The sequence below is a fragment of the Ornithodoros turicata genome, chromosome 7, assembly GCF_037126465.1.
Source record: "Ornithodoros turicata isolate Travis chromosome 7, ASM3712646v1, whole genome shotgun sequence".
In the NCBI taxonomy this organism is placed as follows: Eukaryota; Metazoa; Arthropoda; class Arachnida; order Ixodida; family Argasidae; genus Ornithodoros; species Ornithodoros turicata.
Genome location: NC_088207.1, coordinates 27,396,309 through 27,420,008, shown reverse-complemented (window position 1 = coordinate 27,420,008; position 23,700 = coordinate 27,396,309). Strand labels below are relative to the sequence as shown.

General features: G+C 43.5%; 3 protein-coding genes across 4 annotated transcripts in view; 1 reads left to right on the top strand and 2 right to left on the bottom strand.

Moving 5' to 3' along the window:
* Window positions 1-1,911, bottom strand: part of LOC135400737 (NAD(P) transhydrogenase, mitochondrial-like) — a 30,018-nt gene extending 28,107 nt beyond the window's left edge. Inside the window, exon 1 of the mRNA XM_064632615.1 lies at window positions 1,634-1,911. The gene's annotated coding sequence lies outside the window, so the exon portion shown is untranslated. The remainder of the gene's footprint in view (window positions 1-1,633) is intronic.
* Window positions 1,912-2,339: 428 nt separating this feature from the next.
* On the top strand, window positions 2,340-22,662 carry LOC135400735 (isocitrate dehydrogenase [NADP], mitochondrial-like). Of its 2 annotated transcripts, none has more exons than XM_064632612.1 (10): window positions 2,340-2,623; window positions 11,597-11,691; window positions 13,156-13,321; window positions 14,687-14,847; window positions 16,235-16,518; window positions 17,703-17,854; window positions 20,992-21,104; window positions 21,167-21,264; window positions 21,358-21,450; window positions 22,535-22,662. In XM_064632612.1, exons 1-10 carry the CDS (start codon window positions 2,527-2,529, stop codon window positions 22,611-22,613), a joined length of 1,338 nt encoding a protein of 445 aa, XP_064488682.1. In that variant the 5' UTR covers window positions 2,340-2,526; the 3' UTR covers window positions 22,614-22,662. The 2 variants fall into 2 exon arrangements, with proteins under 2 accessions (XP_064488682.1, XP_064488683.1); XM_064632613.1 differs by lacking the exon at window positions 2,340-2,623 and adding an exon at window positions 9,758-9,800.
* Window positions 22,663-23,612, bottom strand: LOC135400736 (Golgi SNAP receptor complex member 2-like). The gene has a single exon (XM_064632614.1). The coding sequence runs from the start codon at window positions 23,378-23,380 to the stop codon at window positions 22,739-22,741; it is 642 nt and encodes a 213-aa protein (XP_064488684.1). The 5' UTR covers window positions 23,381-23,612; the 3' UTR covers window positions 22,663-22,738.
* Between the last annotated feature and the right edge of the window lie 88 nt (window positions 23,613-23,700).

The window sequence follows — 23,700 nt, the reverse complement described above, 5'->3', positions numbered from 1 at the left end:
CGCAACTGAGCACCTTCCTATTGTTTTCGGCTTGATCTGATGATGATGCCAACTGTTGCCTTTACCCTTCAAGCCCATGACCCCTTAGTGACCTGAGACGTCTGTCCTGCTCTTTCCAGAAAAAAAGTCTCTGTTCAAGAAATATCAGTGACTAAGGATCTTCCCTTAACATTTCCTTACCGGTTTGTTGGTTATTCTACCCTTCTATGTACTGATAACAGTTTCTAACCAATTTGTAGAGGTGACACAGTGTTCTGTGCGTGATTTTCATCCCGCATCAGTCAATGCGGTTACATCAGTAGAAAGCTGCCTACATTTTGGATTAGTGGTATATATTTGAACGAAGTCAGTCTGGTTTTTAAAAAAAATTTACCACATTTATACGCCATTAATGCATTTGTGTAATGCAAGTGGTGCCTCATTATCGCTATGACTGCCACTGAAGTCTAAGCATAAGTTCATCATTTTCAGTATGCATGAGTCGATATGGTGTAGAACTTCAATATATGAAAAATTTGTGTGTGGCAATTTACTGACTCCGCAAGTAGCAAGTAGCAAGTAGCAGAAGGTAAAGAAACAATAAAGTGGACTCAGAAAAAAAAAAAAAGGAGCGCTTATCCAGGCAACAAAGACGCTGTCCATATAATTATCTTCTCTTCCTTCCTTTTTCTTTTTTTTTTTGAGTGTGTGTGTGTATTTGGAAAAAAGGATGCTTACTGCCCTGGGTATGCAAGAGTTCCTGCAGCATGGCTGTTTATGTGAGCCATTTAGGCTCGCACCATTAGAGAAATGGGCACAAAATGAACCAGGTGGCCCATGTTATTTCAATTTTGTCAACTTCAAACCAATTTGGCAAAATCAGATTTGAACTGAAATTTCTTAATTATTTGTGACCTACCTCCATTCGGTGATGTATTGTATAAGTTCTTTCATCAATGAGCACTTGAAATTATGCAATCAAAAGTGTTGACATTAATGAACCCGCACGCAATAACAGCTCCATTATACAGGATGTTTGCTCTAACGTGTCCAGAAATTATATTTAAAGCGAGCGATAAAAGAAAATAAAGTGGTATTTTTCTGTTACTTAAGAAACAGGTACGGCGTCACTAGTAGCACCTGTTTCTTAGTCAAGTAGCTGAAAAGTAGCGCATGTTTTTCTTTTATCGCTCGCTTTAAATAACATTTCTGGACACGTTATACCAAACACCCTGTACATATATTCATGTCAGCAACCCCACGACCCCACTGTGCTTGCATAGAATGGAGAAAGCACCAGTGTCCGCAAAGAGAAACATGAACAAAACGAAGTTTTTATCTCTTATGTAACGCGTGTTTGAATGAAATCACTTGCACTGATAAACATATGGCCACCGTTTGTCCGAACAGTTACGCGTTTACCGATAAGCAGTACGGTCAATGAACTATGATATTCACAACACTGCAAAAACCAGGTACACGTGTGCGCATGAGAAAGCAGATGTGGCACAGAGCGACAAAGGACGGACAGTATCATGTTGACAGATAACAGCATTCCAGCGGCAGTTCGCCGCAGACAAAACGAATTATGGCATACAAGCATGCCAAAAAGCACATCGTCATAGAGAATACATATGAATGCAATGAATCTCACCACAGCATCTACGCCCGCACGAAACTTCTGAAATGCACGAAACTAGTGAAGATACGGAAAGACGTCCGTCCGTTCAATCAGTCAATAACCCATCCAACTAATACTCCCGAGCAACCCCGCACTCCCCTACTCACTACCGGCATCGGCCTCGCGTCAACCGGGTGTACGAGGTGCACGGTAGAAATGGTAGAAATAGTGATAGGCACCACTTTGCTGCGTGTGGCGGAGGACAGGACGTTCGAATACAGGTGTCGCTTGAGTCGGTCGTACTACAAAAACATGCGCATCTTCTGGGACTTAGTTAGTCACGAGGACGCTGAATAAAACTATATAGCTTATGAAAAACGTATGAAATCTCTAAGAGCAGTCTGTAGTAGGTCTCTCACAACGCGTTGCTTGGCACGCCATTGGGAAAAAAAAAAACATTTCGAGACACAGAACGTAAACTAAATCCACACGCAGATGAAGGCACTGGTTGGTACTGGGACGGAAACAAGCGAGCGTCGCGCCACCTGCATCCCTGCGCATTTTATTCATAGGCATTGGTATTTAAACGATGTAAAGAACTTTTATTTCGAAATAGAAATTATGTGCTATTTTTGTTTACATATCAGCTCATGGTGTCAAGTTGAAACTTTAACGAATGGCAAAAATCGGACCCACTCGTTCTGGTGGCTGGGCTCACTGTGTATTTCTTATCACTCTGCGTGGATGAGCTCGAAATTCACGTCTTATTTGCAGAGAGAGAAAGCACAGCGGAAGGAGCGACTCCCCTCGCCTTTCTCCCGACATTTCATTGGCCGCTTTGGCTGTCGCGGGCTTTCTTTTTCTTCGCGGACAACGTTCGTACACACAAACGGCAAGTTTTGTTGCAGTTACAATCTATCTAAACAATGGCAAGAGCTGTGTTCAAATTTTCCCGCCTGCTGCAAAGGGAAATTGACCAAACATCAACGGCACTACTGCGTGGACGTTCGCAAACAAGATGCTGTAAGTTGATTTTCCCACGTGACAGCCGTCAATGCTCATTCCATTGACATCCCATTCTGGGTTATAATGGTGATTATACCCTTGTGTAATGACGCTCATCTCCACTCCTCACGTTGCGGACCTCTTCCTGTTTCCGGGGGGCATGACCAGCACGCGGGGGGCATTAGAAAATGAAAAATGCGCTACGCCGCTCACGCAGATGTTTTGGCTATGACAGTGGATGGATTGCTGAGGCAAGAAGGCGTGAGACGCCGGGATGCTGACAAACGTCGTTTTCGTCGATTCTTATTCTGTCGGCATCGTTTCTGTAACTCTTAATCGTTCCGGGCACAACGAAAATGTCTTTTGAATACAGGAAGTTCACTGATGTGCTTGTGCCATCTCGAAAATGACGTGGCTCCGGCGGTGAGAGCCGGCGTTCAAACGTGGCCAGTTTGAAACAGATTGTAGTAGACGTGGCTGCAAATCAGCGAAATGTAACTTTGCTTTTGCCATGTCTTCACAGCTGAGAGTATCCTTATATAGGCGTCGGGCTTGTTGCGAGATTTCATTTCTATTTTTTTTTTTTTAATAGTTTTACGGAGTTCGTTGCTCATGCGAGCTGCGAAGTTCCGCTTTGCATGCGTATTTTCTAGATAGTTTTTTTTGTCTAAGTTAATCGATAGGTCCAGTTCTTTAGGGTCCCTCTTTGGTAGACTTTATTCAATCGATCCGATTGGTTTCCAGTCCCAAAACACTTGTGCAGTTGAGCGTGTTGGCATCCGGGATGTTATCTTTTTTTTTTCCCGGGGTTCTACAGAAACAATGCTGCATTTGCATTCCGTAACAGAAGGGGGTTAGTGGCTCCCTGCCATTGACTGATAAGACGAGGGGAGGTCTTGGCATTGGTAGAACGTGGCAACAGAGGCTTCCCCTTTTTGGAAGAATCCCAAAGGCAGCTTATTATCTGTGATTGCAACGCGGCACGCCAGCTCATCGTCGTGGTCATGAAGGCGATAAAGCAGTGTGGGTAGAAGTAGGCTATAAACTCAAGAATATGTCTGAAATCGTGAACAACGTTATTGCAGCTGATAAGTGGACTTCTTGTGCCCACTTGTCTGAGTGTTCATTACGGGAAAATATTCCAAAATCTCAACCGGGCGCAATATATATATATATATATATATATATTTATTTATTTATTTATTTATTAGTACACGTGTGTCTTACCGTGCCGTGCGATCGCGAAAGTTGGGCCGACTGTATTGAAAGGGTTTATGTGATAAGCAATTCTTGGTACCAGCACGTGGAAATTGCGATCCGTGTGTGGGACGCGTCAGCTGTGCCATTCCTAGTGCAATGACCGAACACTGTCTCTTCCACTCTGCCAAGTGCGGTTTTTCTAGTTTCAAAATATGCAGCAGCCCACAGACAGATCAGTGGCTACATCGAGATGCTATACTTGCGCTTAGTACAGGTCGGCGCTGTTCACCTACTTTCGGGAATTGGCACGTGAACTCGATACCGTGTATAAATGACTCCGAGAGATAGGATCGCGCGACATCTGGCACCTCCCTTTCTCCGTAACACGAAAAGACTGTAAAATTTTTGCTGTCGTCTGCTTGTTTGCTGAGCGAAGGAACCCCCCTCATCTTTGCGAGAACTAGAACTTTGAGTGAATCGCACTATAGTTAGCGTCGATGATTATCTCGGCACCACAAGACTTGTCCGATGGGCAGGGACGCGCCCTAGTTTCCCTGGGTTGAATAACTTCCCAGGTTGTTTCACCGAGCGCCTACTCCATGTGTGCTAATTGACCTGTATGATCCTGATACACGAGCAATAAAAAATAGTCTCAATGGTGTTACACAAACGCTACTTGTGCAAAAGAACGAAAAAAAAAGTGTGCAGAAATATGAAATTAAAAATCCGAGGTTTGACATTGACATGAAACTATATGCTTATGAACAATGTCAGGCTATTTGACGTACACGGAAATCTCTACACACGGCACACTGTATTTAAATGAGGAACAGGCTTCCAGGCTACGGGACTGCGGTGGGAACTGTGGGAGCTGATTACGTACATTTGTCATAATGTTCTTAAATTCCCAGGCAGTGACTTGACCGCGCAATCGAACTTACGCCGTCAACAAATGAGCGTTTACACAGATGTTTACTCAGTGGACAAGAGGCTGACGTAGCCTCTCGTTATTCATATTTTGATAAGTGATAAAGAACACTTTTGCAATGTACTGAAATCCCCAGGCAAGTGCTTATCAGTGAAGTGCTTGAATTACAAAAGCTGCGCGCGAGAAAAACCTTTGTGCTGCTTGGGTTGCTTGAGTGGATCTCTGTGACGTGTCAGTTTTTCTCGTTATTTGTTGTAAGTGCAACGTACGCTAGATATGAATGACGAAACCCGCGATAAAGCGGTAGGCCCGAAGATTACATTTAACAATGTGCACTGGAACAAGTGATACCATGGATGACTTATGGAAGTTCCAGACTGTTCCGGGCTTTCCCTGGTGGTGTTAACGTGAACACTTTTTGGCGACGCCGGTACATGCTAGAGTGTCTTCCACACGGGTGTGTTCACCCGAGCGGCAGATATTGATCGGTTATGAGTATGACACGGAATCGCTGCCGTTTGAGAAAGTGGAATATTATATCTTTGCCAAAGCAGCGGGAACGGCAGAACCTCTGCTGCAGCACATCGCATCCGTTCTATTTTTGAAGGCGTTTACGAAAGTTTCTGCGTTCTAAAAAAGTGCCTTTTTTTTTTCTCTGTTTCTTTTTTTCTGTTTTTTTATCTTGCCCCCTTTACACCACTCTTTCCCACACTTTTCTCTCAGTCGTCGCTAGGAATCGAACTGCTTCACTCACTCGGATGTAAAGCTAAGAAAAGCAGGTTAATAATCAAATAAAGCATCTTGACTGAAGAATTCGGCGCACGCCGGTAGAAAGATTGTTGTCTAACTTCAGTCACGCCTTCCTCTGGTTTCCCTGTTTGAGAACAGAGACATAAGCGCTACATGCTGAGCAAATCACTATCATGCACGAGCCGGCTTCGCCGCTGCTCCGAGTGAGGTGGCAAATGCCATATGTTATCTCCCACGCGCTGGCTTCCTCGTGCGATTGCCTTACACTTTGATATTCGTGCATGTAGAGAAGAAAAAAAAAACACGGTATGAGGCACTGCTCGTTGAGTACTTCGCACGCTTCGTGTTAAGAGTGTTATGAAGAGCGGTTTGTGTTGTCATCAGTGATTTCCCCAGAAATTCACTGCTGGGGGGGATGGGGGGGGGGGGGCTATGTTTGGTGAAGGTTCTACTTAACGAATTCTTCCTGGACACGGAAAGAATCGTGGCACATTGGTGACATCTCTGCACAGCTTTCCCGTTTTATTTGTACATGTTATTACGTTAGAACACACTACATTAGAATACAGGTTTATTATGAACGGCATTTCAACATTAAGATGCATAATCACACGACCAACAAAGAAGAAAGACTAGCACCTTGTCTCACGAAGATAGGTATCTTCGTGAGACAAGGTGCTAGTCTTTTGTCCATGCATTTGTCCAACCTGTGTGCTAGGTAGCACACAGGTTGGACAAATGCATGGTACGATCATCTGCATGACTGCGGTCCTACAGCCCAAGTTTGACAGTACAGGATGTAATTCGCTGCGTCGGACTCTCTACCAGAACGTGTTGGTGGCCGAGCTGGGTGGGGTCACCCGAGAAATTTCAGGGGGGTGTAGGGAAATCCCTGGTTGCCATTGTGCACGAACTACCATTTTGTTGAAATGTACATGCATATATCAGTTAGTTATGAACTTCCAGTCAAAACGTTTTCCTTTGAACACTTAGCTTGTCCTTAGGTAGTCACAGTGTGGCAACGTAGCAGCGAACTCGAACAACAACTTTGTTGAACCGTTAGCACAAAGACATCGCGCGTACAATTACCTCGGTTCCGAGTGTGGCTCAAAAATGTTGGTTTGCACAGTGATGTTTTGGCACCTGTAGCATGTATTGTTTCAGGGAAGGGTATACATGGCATACCATTGTTCAAGAGACTGGAGAGGCTTGTCCCTTTGTCCCCGTGGTTACATAAAGTATACAGTGCACTTGTACCTCTCGTTTCCAAGGCGCGGTGCTTCCAGTGTTATGCAGATTACGAAGTAATGCAATACGCACACATAATACCCACAGGGGCCAGTGTTATATGAGCTGTCTCGACGCAGTATCTCATTTGCTAAGAATAACTCTTTATAACGATACCTGTTAAAACAAAACTTTTTCTTTTCCTTTCTTTGCATTACTCTCGACAGCCTTGTCAATGTCGAAGAAAGGTGAAGATCCCGATGCTTGTCTGTGCGGAGCATGTACAGTACATTGTACTGCTATTGTGCCCCAGACGCCGCTGTCGCTATAGACAATATGCATTGACGCATGCAGATGTATAGGCTTAGCAGCTGGCCATTGAATGATGGCATCTGCTGTGAGCGCAGGAAATTTGGAACCCTTTACGATTCGAAACAACGCTGTAGGACAGTTAGAAGTGCTGAGCTGATGTTTTGTGCCTCGGTTGGGTGCTTGAAGGTGTGGTTTGAGGACACCCTGCTGCACGAGCGCAGAAATCGTAAAGTCCAACTGACCGGAGTGGCTGATTAGATAGATAATTTTATTTCACACTCAAGGTGTTGGAAATCAGGACAAAAAAGCATGTGGCTTGACTAGGCCCTGACTCCCTTACATTACATTCAATACTTTATACAAACAAAGAATCAGAAAAATCCGTACAGCTAGTTCGATAACCAAAATACGACGTGCAACCAGAAAAGAAAATACAATAAAGAGCTTTTTAATATTAGAATTTGACAAAGCAAAGATATCAATATAGAAGCCAACATATTTAGCAAGATAGGAAGCTGATAAGTGACTGATTGTTTACCATAATTTGTTCTACCACGGTCCCTCAATTGAGGGACCGTGGTTCTACTAAACGGGAGGCGAAATTTTGGGTCAGTCCTTAGAGGATACGTATATCTATACTGATTCATCAAATTTAAGTGTTGATTGTTTGTCCTTGTCATCGTTTTGTAGAACTGTAATATGCGATATTTGTACAAAGAATTTAGTTTTAAAACCTCATACTTATGAAAAAGGAACTCGGCATGATCAGTGTAGGACAGACCAGCAACTATACGCAAGACTCTTTTTATGGACCTATTATTATGAACATGTTTTCCCGCGGTTATTTACTGTATAGCCTTGCGGTCGTCTGACAGTCACAGGGATTATTTTGTGCCCAAGATTAGGTTATCCCGCCGTAGCCAACATCAAAGAGAAGACGAATCTGGCCGGCACAGTAAACCAATGTGTGATGTGTTCGCAAAAGCAGATAGCCTATGGCATACAAGGACTAAGCTTCGACGTTGCCGAAACCTGGGCGTTTTCGCGGTTCATGAATCAGGACACGATGACCTCTTGAGGCGGCTCTGTCTGTCATATACGTGCTAGGTTTTAGTCTGAAGGGTGTATGTATCTTCCTCGCAGCCGTCAGACTAACTATACTAAGGAAGTATAGGAAATGGTATGCGCGCGGGGTTGTCTGTGGATCAGCGGCCAAAGGGCTACGGTGCAGGTGAGCTGGTGCATTGCAGACGAATACAAACCCTAGACAGGGAGCACGAGGACACGTGCGTGTACCATATAGCCGTTAGCTTTTGTATCCTGCAATGCTTTGATAGACACGCAAATACTGTAGCGGAAGTTATGAACATGTAGTGTCGCTGCACGCGAAACGTTTATCGCACGATTGCTCGCAGATTTCGCGGAATTTGATGCTGAATATGGAAAAGAGAACAATGCAACAAGCTGGTGCGACAGAGACCTAGCTTCGTTGTATGAGGTTTTACAGTGCCTCCTCAGACTCGTGTAAATGATTATTGGATGGTGAATACTAGAAATGTACAGCCAGCACATTAGGCATGAAACCCCTGTCGGTACCTATTTGGCCTTAGCTACCCTTCTGGCACAAAACCTGTTGGGACCCTGTAAAAACAGCGTCAGATGTCGCATGTCGGCTTATAGTTCGCGCCGAGATAGCCCAACGCCACCTAGATACAGAGGGCCTGCCTCCTCTCCCTCCTTCGCTACGTGGGCATATAAAGTCGAAATTCATCTGCTACTGCGAATCGCTGTTCTGCGAATTCAAATCTCAAATGATTGCAGCTATAACTTGGAACCTGCAGACCTGAATCTGTAGACGAAAAGTGCAACACGCTTTCTAGAAAATCAGTCTTTGGGAAAGATATGGGACCATTTTGCGGTTTGTTTTAAAGTTTTTTCGTTTAGTACGCGGGGACGTTCAATCGCTTCTTGCAGACGACGGTGGTTCGTCTCCATGGCTGCGAGCTACCGCCGTTGAAAGCGCGATCCCGATTCGCTGACTCATAGTTGTTACGTCACGTCGACGAGTAAGCAGGCTTTCTGTATCTAGGTGGTGTCGGATAGCCCTGGATGGATCTCCGGCTGGCACTAATTTTATTCGGGTCTTCGTTGGTGTTTCATCGGACTACGCGAGGCAAATGTCGACGCAGTTCCTGCGTCGGCCTATAGGACAATGAGCAACATGCTGCCATATCGATTCGGCTCGACATAAATTCGACTGCCAGTTCATACACATAGCTCACGGGAGAGGGCACTTCTGGGGTCGCTTAATAAGGACGTAAAGAACGTTCGGTGACATTCCTATCGCGTGCGCTCGTCCGACATTCGACACCCCTTGCACTCGTGCGCTATTGCCTCGCGCGCGGGGTTCCCAGGCGCGGCGAAAACTGGAACCGTCACAGCGTAGGTGTAGACGCGCAGTTTTTCTCGTCTGCAGCATATAGCTTTGCAACATGAAGTACCGCACTCATAAGACACATCCATCTGATCTTTCTCTGCGTCGTGTTGCTTAGGTTGCGTGTGTTGAAACCATCGTGGGAACGCAGTTTTTATATACGCCCCCATTTCAGGTGGCAGCACAGTGCTGTGTTATCACGAAATATGTCGTGAGAATAGAAGGGTTCTTTTACAGCTTCTTCTCGGGGATTCTGCTGCACGATCGACTGCAGCTGAACATGCTAAATTAGGGTGTCGAACCGAAAAAGCCCCGCATGGTGCATTTTTTGGAACCACGTATACGTAAGCAAATGAACATCGGCACTTCGTCCCAAGTTATCCCGCAAATGACACTTTGTTGTGCGTGTGCGCGCGTGTAACACCTCGGTTATCATCATTAAAATATTCGGATTCGGATATTGTTTCGGATATACTGGGGTGCCATTTTTATTTGTCGTGATTGTGTTTTGTTCCTTCTGTTTCGTTTTTGTTGGTGTAATTGTAAAGGGGATTGTTATTGGTTTTCTTGTTTTAATGGTCTATTCGCCGCTTCGCTTTGCTTCATTGGATTTTGAAGCCACTTTTCAGTTACAAAGGGTGTTTCTATTTCATTTCTTTTTTTATTTTTGCGCCACAAACTTTTTATTTAGAAAATCAATAGAGCTGGATAAGATTCGTTTTCGCAGGTGGGTTACACGACAGAGGGCGGGTATCCTGTAGCACAGCGTATGCAACCACTGGACGACTAATTAGCTAAAATTCACTAATTAACTTATGAACTTGATATTTTCTGGGAAATGCGAGACAGCAGAATTTGAGCCAGTCATTATTCAAATCCATCGTCCTGATCAAACAGCCTGAGAAGCAAACGTACCTTGAGAAGTTGAGGTATAAATTCCAGAAAGTTGCAATGCAAATTAGCCGAAATCAGAGCTACGCCCTCACCACGCGCGTAGAAACAAGAAGTACGCGCAGAAACGGCACGACCTTGGCCTTATCTGGGTCGTAGAGCGGCTTATCTAGCCAACAGATTAGCGCCTACTCCAATCAGGCCCATCGCCCCAGAGCATGTGACTCTCTCGCGTGGAATGCCTGTCGCTCTTTCTGTGCTCGAGTAGTGCTTAGTTCTGGTTTCGGCTCATTTGCATAGCAAAACTTGGCAATTTATATCTCAAGGTACGTTCGTTTCTCAGGGTGTCCAACAAGGACGATGAGCTTGAATAATGACTGACTCAAATTCTGCCATCTCAGATTTCCCAGAACACATAAATTAATAAGTTAATTAATGTTAGTTAAGTTAAGTTAGTTAATTTTGGCTAATCAGTCATCCAGTAGTTGCATATGCTTAGGGGAGTGACTTTTTTGGGTTAAGCCCGATTCCACCCGGTTATACCTCCCCACTCCCACCGAACTGACCTCGGACCAATTTGGGTTAAGCCTGCTTTCTCCCTGAATTCCATTCGCTACGAAATCCTCAAGTGACGTTTCCACTGGAGATAAACAAAGGTCGCCACGTGTAACACCTGTAAGAATTGGTCACTTACATTCCCAGAAATACAGCCATGTGTGTCAGCACTGTGTATGCCTTCGGGGATTAGCGCTGATACGTCATCCACCACACGCACAAAAAAAAAAAGAAAAGAAAGATTAGGAGAGGACACAGTAAACAAGAGGAGAAACAAAAACACCCAATAACACCCGAAGGCACAACTATCCTCCGATTTCTTCCCAAATTACAGACTTAAAAAATAGTGCCCGATTCCCCCCCCCCCTTCCCTGGAATCTAGGAAAGGTATTTAACCCGAAAAAGTCACTCATATGTAGTACTACATATGCTGTCATAATATAAAATATTACATATGCTGTCATAATATAAAGTACTACATATGCTGTCCTACAGGATGGCCGCATATATGCCATATATATGGCGATATATGGCCATATAATGAAAACAAAATTTATGCAGCTCTAATAGTTTTCTTGTAGATAAAACAACTGTCAAATTTAAAAAATCGATCTTGTTTTGGACCTTTGAAACTTCAGTTAATTGTATTGCTCTCACATTCTCGCTAATGTTTACATCCTTTTCATCTATTTAGATGGGGTGGACAAAAGAATTACTGTCGCAAATCCTGTGGTCGAGCTTGACGGTGATGAGATGACCAGGATTATATGGGAGAGAATCAAGGAAAAGGTGTGTGTCTAAAAGGACCAACATATGCTCCTGAAGTCTGTCAAGCTACCTATCATTACTTTTTTTCTTTTTTTGCCTTGAAGGCTGCAGCATTGATTAGTTAGGTGCAACTGTTTTAGGTAGTTACGCACTGGATGATCTCAAGTGCGAGAAGGTTAAACGCAATATACTGGTGTCGATAAGAAGAGTTTTTAGAGAGATTAAAACATTTAAAAACATTGCCCATTTTTGCTTGTTGGTGTCATTAACATCCATCATTTCCGAACTGTCTCAGAGTGCCTTCCCTATAATAGGGCACATTATCCCAGGTTGTTATAAACAGGGACTGAAACCGAAACAAATATCTGTTCGGTTACGGTTCAGCGTCAAAACTCTGAAAGCGGTTTCGGTTACAGGATTAGCCATTTTAATATTCGCGGTTACCGGTAACCGAACAGTTGAACTGTGCTTTTTCCCTTTCATTTTTCTCTCTACAATATTTGCAGGCTGCGTAGACGACTCAAAATGAGCTACAAAGTGCAAACTGGTAAAAATGAACTTATTTATCTATTGCGCTCCGAAAAGGTGGTGCAGTGCCATCTGCCAGGTGGAAGAAAGAGTGAGCTTCGACGCACATTGGTCGTTTGTGACATTCCCCGTAAAAGAATTTGTTGCAGTCTCTATTATCTCGTGCACATTCATTTCGCTCGTGCTGTAGCAAGAAAAACTGTGTGCGTTCAGCACTTAAGCAAACAGATGTGGAAACAAACAACATGCTACACCTTGCATCTTACATGATCACAATAATACAGTTCATAACCCATAAGGGGCGTACGCAATACATGTCATACGATGCGTATGTCATCCGATTATGGGTCCAAGCACATAAAATTGTACGCTGTCTACACAACTTCTGAATGAAAAACAAATGACGAAGAGATCTACTTTAACAGAAGCGCGTACTGCACCACTAATCGGAGTTGTAAAGCAATACAAATATCACATCCAAAGTTGTTCACGTTTGTGCTTGAATCTATTGACATGAAGCAGTAACTGAAATCACATTTTTCGGTTTTGGTTAATTGCCGATGGTGAATTGCGGTTACGTTACGGTTACGGTTCTTGAAAAAATTTGGGTTCCAAGCGGTTTCCTGTTCCATTGCAGTTTCAGTCCCTGGTTATAAGTACAGACACAAGCACCTGTTTAAAGACCATTTGGCCTAGTGGGTTTTCACATGAGTTCCACATTATTGCAGAGTGTAAAGGAATCACCCGGCCTCATTCCTTCATTCCCAGACTTTATTCTCCTTTCTCACGTTCTGTGATGCACATACGATAGGCCCGATACTACAACGATATTACTTTGAATGCAGATTGTTGTGACTAGGGTGCCGTATTTTGCTATGGACAGAACCTGTGGACATGAAACTGCACCTTGTGCACATTTTGGTAGCTAATGAACATTTGTTGTGCTTGTGTTTGCAGCTGATCTTCCCATTCTTAAAGCTGGAATGCATTTACTTCGATCTTGGCCTGCCCAACAGAGATAAGACAGACGACCAGGTGACATTTGACTCTGCCTACGCAATCCAGAAACATAATGTGGGCATCAAGTGTGCGACTATAACTCCAGATGAAGCAAGAGTTGAAGGTAAGATGGTGAGGATACAGATATTGTATGCATATATTTTATATATTTCATTAGCTGTCCTCAGTCCTTCAGTATTTCACACAGCACACATTGAAGGTATTGTGACAGTTTCTCGCACGTTCTGTGGGGTTGGTAAACCAGACTGCTGTTCACAATAATCGATACCTTAGATTCACGCCTCGCAGCAAGATGAGTAACATTCTGCATTGAATCGTATTTGTGCAAACAACTGGTTCTTTTAGTCAGCTGTTATTGCATAAAAATTGGCAATATACCGTATTTGCTCGCGTAATTCGCGCACTCCCACTTTCGTGCGCTACAGAGGTCGTTCTACCTGACGCTCTCTCGTCACGGGACGCATGCTGCTCCTTCTTTCGAAAAAGGAGGGAGATCCTCACCACGAATTCCCTACATCATGTTGCGTAATGCAAGCAATGACTCTCCCTTGGTGGAGGAGATAAGATCAAAGGGATTACCGGGTATGGAATCTTATCTCTGTTTTGACCTTTTATCCCCTCACTACAATAAACCGCGAAACTGTGTGACATCGCGCCGGCTTAGGAAAGAACGACCGGAACACGTGGAGGGAACATATCAGGAAAACTTCTGGCGGCAACATACGCGTCAGCATTCCGCAAGCTGGCTTCACCTAACGCATGCGTGCTTTAGGAGAAGCTCGCTTTAGAAAAAGCGTGGAAAGCACGTGCTGGGCCTTTTTGAATCATCTCGCAAATTTTTACAGCATTGGCCAAAAACGAAGAGAGAAAATCCTTACGACCTTATAGAAAATGAACAGCTACTGTCTATTTTCTTGCCTAAATTTTTATTTTGGTGTAATTTTTTTAAATACGAATATCGGACGATACGAATGTCTTCCGCTACCCCGTGAGATTACTATCACCGAGATTGTATTGTATTACTCACCTAAAGGACCATCTTTTAACAGATTTTGCACATTTTTCAAGTCGGCTTGTTAATGCCTCGCGTAATTTGCGCACCCCCAACCTTCGCGTCATTTTTCTGTAAAAAAAAGTGCGCAAATTATGCGAGTAAATACAGGTGTAAACTGAGATGTATATTGATAAGTTTTACAAAAAGACTCGTTACAGCATCCCAGAATGTTACTCAGAATCTCTAGAATGGATTTCATCAGGGATTTTCCCAGTAACTCCCCACAATATTGTCTTGTATGGATACATTTATATGAATATACATTTCAATATCAAGTTAGCACTGGTGTCATACCCCTGCCCCATGAAATTCTAATACTCCAAAGATACGATTGAATATTCGTACAACATGAATCAAATGCTTCTTTTACCTTTTGTGCCGAACTGTATTGAACTTGTCCTTTTAACAATTCAGAGTTCGACCTGAAGAAGATGTACCCTAGTCCAAATGGAACAATCAGAAACATCCTCGGGGGCACTGTGTTTCGTGAACCCATTCTCTGCAAGAACATTCCTCGTCTTGTGCCTGGATGGACTCAGCCTATTGTAATTGGGAGGCATGCCTTCGGAGACCAAGTGAGCAGACACTCATTCGTTTACAGTATTTTGCTCTATCCTCAGCAGTACAGTATATCCATAGTTTTGTAAGCAGGCATAGTTGAGGTACTGAGCCACTATAAGAACCAATGCCTTGGTACCATCTTGGTAGAAGCAATAGGTATCACGAATTGTACACTTCCGTTGGATGTCTGGGTGCAATAATCAGGCAGGCAGACTTCTTCCTTTATGTATTTTTGTGTGATATTGTAGGGCAGGTCCCTGCACATACGTGAGCAACTTATTTTTACGTGTGGCAAGGCCTAGCGAACCATGACGTGTCTCCAATGCAGCTAATGTGCATTGTCAATAGATCAAGCCCCCCATTCAGAGCGGCTCCCTTTAGTTCGAACTCTGCTTCATTCGAACAAATCTCAGGTCCCCTTTAAGTTCGAATTAATGGGATTGCACTGTATTAAATATGTCAAACATTGTTGAGCCATCACTATAGAGTTCCAGTATGGAGCAGCAGAAACTGCTCGTGGTGAATGGCGAATGTAATAAAATACTATTAACAACAAAAATGTGATGAGCAAGAAAAAAAATTAGCAAAAATGTGACAGTGGTCAGAAAGGTATATGGTGCAAAAAATTTCATGGACGCGACAGTTTCGTTTGAACCTTTCATTAAAATGAAATGTTTGTACAGTCAAACTCCTTTACAACGAAACTCAGGGGACAGCAAAAAAAATTTGCAGTAAAGGTATTTTCGTTAAAAAGGATGTCCATTATTGGACCTAGAGGCTCCAGCGGGACCACCAAAAAAATTTGCTGTAGTGGTACTTTCGTTAAAAAGGTGTTCGCTATAAAGGAGTTTGACTGTATTTGCAGCGGGCAGACCCAAATGTGGGCTTGGATGGCTATGACAAATCTTATTTCATGCCAAGGATGTCCCATGACAGAAATACTTTGTGCTACTAAATGCTGTCTGCTCGAGTCACCAGCTCGCTTGCCTCCTGCTGCTATGTTCACTATTACTAGTATAGTTCAGTACTATCTCGGCTTAACGCCCTCAACAGAAAAGAAGTGTTGCTAATTTGAAAATTAGATTTTAAAACAATACAAACCACAGGGCCCACGTGCACAAAAGTTGAGGAAATTACTCAGTGCCATCCTCAGTAGCCTTGCCCGTGCTCCATACACAAGCAGCATTGACGACTGCAGGCCCGAAGCACTACCAAAGCTGCTGAGGACAACGCTGAGGATTCTTCTTAGTGTTTGTGCAAACAAACCTGATTTTGAACTGTACACTTTGCACTAACGTTGACAGAAGTGGCATAAGGAAACTGAAAAAATTGACACTGTCACGTCAGTAGAGAATGTCATCCAAAGACAGAGCATGCAAAGTCCAGTGTTGTCTGTTCCAGTACAAGGCAATGGACCGCACGGTCAACAACATAGGCAAAGTGGAGCTGGTGTTCACGCCAGCTGACGGTAGCGAGAAGCAGCGCCACGTGGTGTTTGACTTCAAGGATTCCGGAGGTGTAACCATGGCCATGTACAACACGGATGAGTCCATCGTTGGGTTTGCTCACAGCTGCTTTGAGTATGCACTCATGAAGGAGTGGCCTCTCTACCTTAGCACCAAAAACACCATCCTAAAACACTATGATGGGCGCTTCAAGGACATCTTCCAGGACATCTATGAAAAGTGAGCCAAGTAGTAATGCACTTGAGAGCCATTACTGTGGAAGGGTTATTACTACCTGAACAGAAACCAAAATCTCACTTTTAAGGAAGGAATTTTGGAAATAACTTCGTCATTAGTGCCTGAAGTTTTAGGGTTTAACCCGATTCTTCCTCGAATTTGCACCCCAAATTGAAGGTTGTCTCTTTACGGTGAAACCTAGTTTTTACCCACCAAATTGCCCTCATCGAGACGTCTGTAGGGATGCACAGTAACTTGTTTGGCAGCAGACGCAGTTACATCACCATTTGCACCAAAGCAGTCCAGTTAGTTTGAGTAACTGAGCCCGATTTCTCTGCGAATTTAACGTACTGGAAGTCTGTCCAAATTTGCATGAATTTAGTGCACATTTATTTACCCGATTTTTACTCCCCGAATTTAGACAAAAATATTCCCAGAAAACTTCAGGCTTGCAAAGCTAGGTAAAGAGCTCACAGCAACCACAACAAATCCAGAATAATAAATTAGTTTAGCCTTTGGTACAAAAGATCAGATCTTTTAGAGTACAAGGTAGCCATTGTGGGGTATCTGGCATGGCATTCAATCCCAGCCATTGACTCATCTTCATACTGAGTCTTTGCACAGCGAGTTCAAGGCTTTCGCTTCTCATATTCCCACCCTTGTTTATCTTTCCTGGCGGGCTTTGCCTAAGGGCAGTCCACACTTGGTACTCAGTACAATAAACAGCTCTCTTGTAGCAGCAGCTCAACTCGGGTTTCTGTTCCTCTACGGAGTCTAACACACAACAGTCATAATGACATACGCAAATAATGACAAATGAATTTCACTGAGGGAGTGTGATACCCTCATCTGGTGGATCTTCAGGCTTCCTTATTTTTTTTTTCTTTCTGGCAGGTAATTCTTGGGGTGTTGTATAGTCCTTTCTGTGTGTGCAGGGGTGGGATGCCATCCCTGGTCATGCACATCTTTGTAGAGACGTGACAAATGAATCCCTAATTTTGCAAAATGTCTTCTGTTGTCAAACGCTCCAATCTGAAAATTTTATTTTGTATTGTGTTGCACATTTGTTCAGCTTGCTCTATAATTGTAGGAACCTAATTATTCTAGTACTGTTTGACACAAGTTCTGTTGTGCAGTGTATTCAGGTAGGACTGAAACACCATTTTGATCTTGCTTTCAACCTCTAGAGAGTACAGAGCAAGATTCGAAGCAAAGAAAATGTGGTACGAGCACAGACTCATCGACGATATGGTCGCACAGGTCCTCAAGTCATCAGGAGGCTTTGTTTGGGCATGCAAGAACTATGACGGTGATGTGCAGTCAGATATCATTGCCCAAGGTAAATAATTTGCACCCCCGCAATACTTATAAAGAAATCAGGGATGTGCAAATATTAGAGATCTCGAATTTGAATCTAATATCATTAACTCGAATTATTCGATTCGTGAGTCGAATACATAATATTCGATTTTCCGAATACAGTCGCCGTCCGATTTTTCGGACTCTGCAGGGATTGTGCAAAAGTCCAAATTATCGAGCAGTCAGAAAAAACGAATTTGGCTGTAAAATAGGCTTTAGTAAGCACTAGTAGGCTGGAAAAAATTGTCGAGGCTTTCATTACGTGCTCCGAGCCCTGCCTGATAACATCAAGCAACATTTCGTTACCGTCCACTGACAGAGGCACCGCCGGCACCAAGTCCGCAAGTCGGCTTCACCTAACGCATGCGTGCTTTAGGTGAAGCTCGCTTTACAGCGCCGTCGCGCGACTCGCTGGCGGACAGCACGTGTTGTGCCTTTTGAATTGAGCTGTTGGCTAAAAACGAAGACGCAAAAGTGTTACGACAGACCTCTTCTACTCAGAAGAACGGAAAATGACCACTCATTGCCTATTTTTTTTCCTCAATATTTTAGTTGGTTGATTTTTTTAAAATAAAAATTTAGGATGATACCATTCTGTCACCCCATGAGAGAAATTCGCTGACTGGGCAAACAGAGTCCGAAATATCGAGCGACGGAGCTGCACGGCATCCGAAATTTTGGACGTTCTTATACACTAACTCTATGGGACCCGCGGCCGTTCCACGAACGAGTTCGAATATTCGAGCGTGTCCGAAAAATCGGAGTCTGGAAAATCGGTCGGCGAATGTGTTAGACTATTCCACAAATATGAAGGACACCACCCTGAAAGTGGGCTTAACCTGATGCTTCTCAACATGAGGTGAAGCCTGCTTTACGATAATGCCAGTGCTGCAGGACCAACACAGGTGGGCAGGTTTTGTTTAGCAGTTTGTTTAGATAACATTAGCCATTTGTTTCGTTATTTATTTATTTTTGTGTGTGTTTGTGTATACTTAACCTGAGGAGGTGACTGCCCTTCCACCTGCACTTTAGCGGTGCTGGCGGTGGATTTTCATTTGGTGTCTGGGAGGTTGCCTTTGAAAAGCTAGGACTGTTAAATAATACTTGCAGCCTAGCAACAGTAATGGTGTCTTAAAGATGCCCCTTACATTGAAAGTTCCAGCAATGCAACTTCCCCGGGAAAGACATGCACACTTCAGCAAAGAAGCTAACGCACATTCATGACAAAACTGAGGCAGAGCGCCAGCCTGTTTTGCTTCATAAGTGACCTGTGGATGCTCAGAAGGAATTATAGCCTCATCTCTGTAACATGCCACTGCCTTACATAAAAATACGTACAATTCTGAAATAAAGATAATTACCGTGGGAATTGCAGACTAACCAGCAAAGCAGGAAACTCTGGCAAGTAAGATTAAAGTGTAGGGTTTCCTATTGAAGAATTGCATGTCTCTCTCTCATGTGACAGTTCATGCCAGAAAAATTACACTATAGCCATGGGCTACAAATTGCAGGTTTCTAGTACAAAAGGCATATACTGTATTGTAAAACTTGCACTAATATTCAATATTCGATTCGGTTTTCAACATTTTTTCTCTCATTCGATTTGATATTCGATTCAACTTCAAATATTAGGATTTGCACACCCCTAAATAAAATGCAACCAAGAATGCCCTGCAGATACAAGTATATTCTGTCTCCCGATTAAATTAAGGTTGTACATGCATGAAACAAGGTGACTAGAGGTCCTAAGTGATTTCACTGTGGTTAGCTATATAATGTCATCCATCCAGTGCCTTTCCAATGCTTCAGGTCTATGTAAGAACACCTGTCACCTGCGTACAAACGTGTTTGACCGCACTGGAATACTTTTCCTGGTGTGCCATGTCCACACTCCTTCTCTCATTGTCAAGTTCGACCTACTACTGCCAATACCTAGTGTGGTGTCATTTTGTGTTTTTTTCTGACTGACCATAATAGCCCACTACCCTATTGTAAAAGTGTGATATGTATGTAATTTTAGAATTTTTTTTTCCAAATTTGGGGGCAAAAATCACGTTTTATGTCTAATGTGGAAAATACAACGAATGCAAGGAACGAAGCACTCAGGAGAAGTTGACTTTAGTAAGGACAAGCTTGCATGCATGCAGAGACCACAACGTACTAGATTATAACGACCACGTCATAATCAGCAACCTCTATGAGAAGTCCGTCCGCACGATCCGCTAGGGGCGCTACTCGTCGGCCTGTGAGATCTACATCATGATTGGACGATGGAAATTTGAATTTTGAACGAGCAGAAGCGGAAGTACGTCTACCCTAGCAGACGACAGCAATCACTTCTGTGAAAACGCCTAGAATGATGATGATAATCAACTTTAGAAAGAAGCATCTCCTGCGGGACATCCACCGCTTGTATAAAAATACTTAGGTAAGCTGAAGCACAAAGTATCGTAGAAATTGAGGAAGCAAGAACCGGGCCAATGAGTAGCACCACCGCTAGCTTCCAAATGCGGCGCTGGGGAAGGGGTGCCTATGACAGGTGAGGGGTCGTTATAATCTAGTAGGTCGTGGCAGAGCCACGGGTGATATCGTGTGGGAGAGCAGATTTTCGGGTGAAAAAGAAAAAATGGAAAATTAACATTGCGAGGGGCAGAGCGAAATGCAAAGTATTTAATATTCACCCGAGCCCATATAAGTGTTTGTGCTTTAGCGCGGGTTCGGCTGTCAGGGTTGTCCGGGTTTTACCTGGTTAACCCTAAAGCGCGAGGCTCTAAGTATGTACATGTAACAACAACAGGCCAAACATTCATGGCTACAATACAGCTTATAGTTTGTCTTTGTGACGTAGTTAGACAAGTTATTGTTTGTTTACCACCTGTGAGCAGTTTGACTTGCTCAACATCCACGTGAAATATGGGGCCCGTAACTAAAGCATTGTGGGATTTGAACAGTAGTCAATGTGCGCCATACAGAAAATGTGCAGCAGTACAAATACATACGGGTGCACGACAACATTGAGTTGTGAAACATGCCCTTGTGAGGCTTCTTCCCGGAGCAATCTCTGTTCCTGGTCTCTATAGCCCTCAAGATTTGACCAGTTGTGTTTTGGCGTTTCAGGGTTTGGCTCTCTGGGATTAATGACTAGTGTGCTCTTGTGTCCCGATGGCAAGACTGTAGAAGCAGAAGCTGCCCACGGCACAGTGACTAGGCACTACAGGGAACACCAGAAGGTGAGTTTTAGAGTTGCTCTCTCGATTTGCCTTACTTATAATAGAATTTTTTTCTTATCAAGGGAAAGAAAACAAGTACGAACCCCATCGCCAGCATATTTGCGTGGACCCGTGGACTAGAACAGAGGGCCAAGTTAGACAACAACAGTGATCTCAAAAAGTGTGCTATCATCTTTTACGAAACATATGCTTTTCAGTTGTGAAGGTCACACAGAAGTACAAAGTCAGAGCTGCAACATTGTATATTTTGCAGGTTTTGTACAGCTCTAGAACATGCATGTGTCGAAACTGTTGAGTCCGGCAAAATGACCAAAGATTTGGCTGGTTGCATTCATGGGATCAAGAAGTAAGTATGAGATCCATGCATTGTCTACTATAGCACACACCTCTAAGAGCATTCTGTTTAACTACTGCGTAATCTGCAAACATCAGTGTAGTTTTCCTTCGTGTTTGGATGCTTGTGTTTCTAGACTCATATTTTTCCGGCTAAGGAGGCTAGATTCAGCTTCTACTTTTCGAGCTGGAAAGACTTTACAAAACCGAGTGATGTGCTGTGTATCATGCCAGTGATTCAATTTTCATGCTCTTGGTGCCCTTTTTTTTTCTCCTTTCATCCTTGCTGTGGAAAAGAAACAAGCCCCTGCACCTTCAGAATACTGCATGTATGCTGTGATACAGTGCTTGTACATATGACCTTGGTGACAGTGTTAGCATTGAGCTATTCACTTCATACATTTTCTTAGCATTTTTCAAAATACTGTGAATGAGCAAAATAAGGCAGTCATGGGAAAAACCATTCAGCAGGATGATGGAACATAACCAAGCCGAGGCTGGCATACAGGAATGGACAAACACAACATTTATGCACTATCTTGTTCAGAAGATACCACTTGTCCTTTGTCTGTCTCTGTATCAGAGAGAGAGAGAGAGGAATGTAGGGGAGGGTATGAAAGGGTAAGAAACCCAGTATGCCCAAATACAGGCACATCTACGTGCTGCTGTTCTCCACAATGCACTGATGGCTTTGACTTTTTTTGTTGTTCAAATTCAAATTGATTTCTTATTATAAGCCATTGTCAAATTACTCTTGTGTGATAGGAGTAATTTGACAATGGCTTATAATAACAAATAGATTAATCTTATGTGATCTAAGACCAACCACTGTGGCATCACTCACAATCACAGTTGTCTGCAGACATTTTGTGTGTGTACATGTGTGGTGTACTTAACCCGGTCAAGGGAATAACGAAGTAACAAGAGCGAGACGTTTCACGACCCTCTCGCTCAGACTGTCGCGACCCACAGTTTGGGAAACACCGACGTATGTGATCGAAAAGATGAAAGTTCTATGTCAAAAGGTTGCTGTTGAGCACTATACTGCAGTGTCGCTATGTGTACGTGCTGTGACACAGAGCTCTTTGTTATTCTAGTGTCAAGGAAAGTGACTACCTGCACACCATGGACTTCCTTGAAGCCATCACAGAGAACCTTAACAAGAAGCTAAAATGATTGGTTCTTCATCTTTTACCGAGGTTGCTAATAAAGCTGTTCTCTAGTATACGAGTGTCCATAAATTTATTTCAACACAATACACATCTCGAGGGTAAGTCAGTCCTGTAGCTCTGTGACACAGCCTATGTGAGGTACTTCACGACCAGAAACATGATCACACATGTGACGAGCATCCCTCCGAACAGGATAAATTTGTCTTGGTAAGTCCTCTTTTCGATTAACCTCATAACGGTGTTTGACATGCCGAGTGTGTTAACAACGTCTAGCATTTTACGGTGAGCGCCTTTCAAAGTTCCCCTCTGTTCCTTGAGGTTTGTTAACACATTGCCTCCATGACTGATAAGGTCGTCCATTTGCCGATTTGCGTCTGTTGCCCTGGAGTGAAACTGAAGCGACTGGTCAATGAAAATGGACGTGTCTTGGTTAGAGTTTGGCGAGAATTTCCTTGACAGAAGTTCTTCTCGACTTCGAAGGGCTTCTTCACGTTCATACCTCTGCCTTTGGAGCTTGCTAAAAGCCGCGTTCAAATGCCTATGTTCGTACTTGAGTTCGTCCACACGCATCTTTACTGTTTGGCGACGAGCGATCGGTTCCTTGTTTGCTAATATGCTGAGGCGCTCACAGTTTTCCATCAGTCTGCTCATCATAGCTTGAATAGTGCTTTCCGTGTCTGAAGCATCGCTGCCTGTCGCTGTTTCGTATCTCTTGAAGCACTGCTGAATATCTGCAACAATGCTGTTCGAGGCGTGGTACAACTGTTCCATGGTGCTAGTCTTGATAATATAGCATAAGCACAGATATTCTGTCACGAAGCGTACGGTACGTCCTTCTCTGACAACGCCAACGTTGACGTGGCTTTTCCTGTGGCTACTCTACAGATTCGGATGGCTTCTGCTTTGGCTAGCGGCAACAGACATTAGCTACTTTCCACTAAAAAAGCACGTGAAACATATGTACACGGTACATAAAAAAACTGCAATAGGCTAAAAATGTGCCATAAAATAAGTACACCGTTTAGCTTCGCACGGTCTAGCAAGTTTCGGCGACTAATCTAATCCTATGAGACGTCGTGACGTCCTCCTAT

Bases quoted from the DNA above. Each gene is read 5' to 3' on its own strand.
- LOC135400736 (XM_064632614.1), bottom strand. From the start codon at position 23,380: ATGGAACAGTTGTACCACGCCTCGAACAGCATTGTTGCAGATATTCAG.
- LOC135400735 (XM_064632612.1), top strand. From the start codon at position 2,527: ATGGCAAGAGCTGTGTTCAAATTTTCCCGCCTGCTGCAAAGGGAAATT. The intron at 14,848-16,234 runs GTGAGCAGACAC...TGTCTGTTCCAG, and splicing joins GGCATGCCTTCGGAGACCAA to TACAAGGCAATGGACCGCAC. The intron at 17,855-20,991 runs GTAAATAATTTG...TTGGCGTTTCAG, and splicing joins GTCAGATATCATTGCCCAAG to GGTTTGGCTCTCTGGGATTA.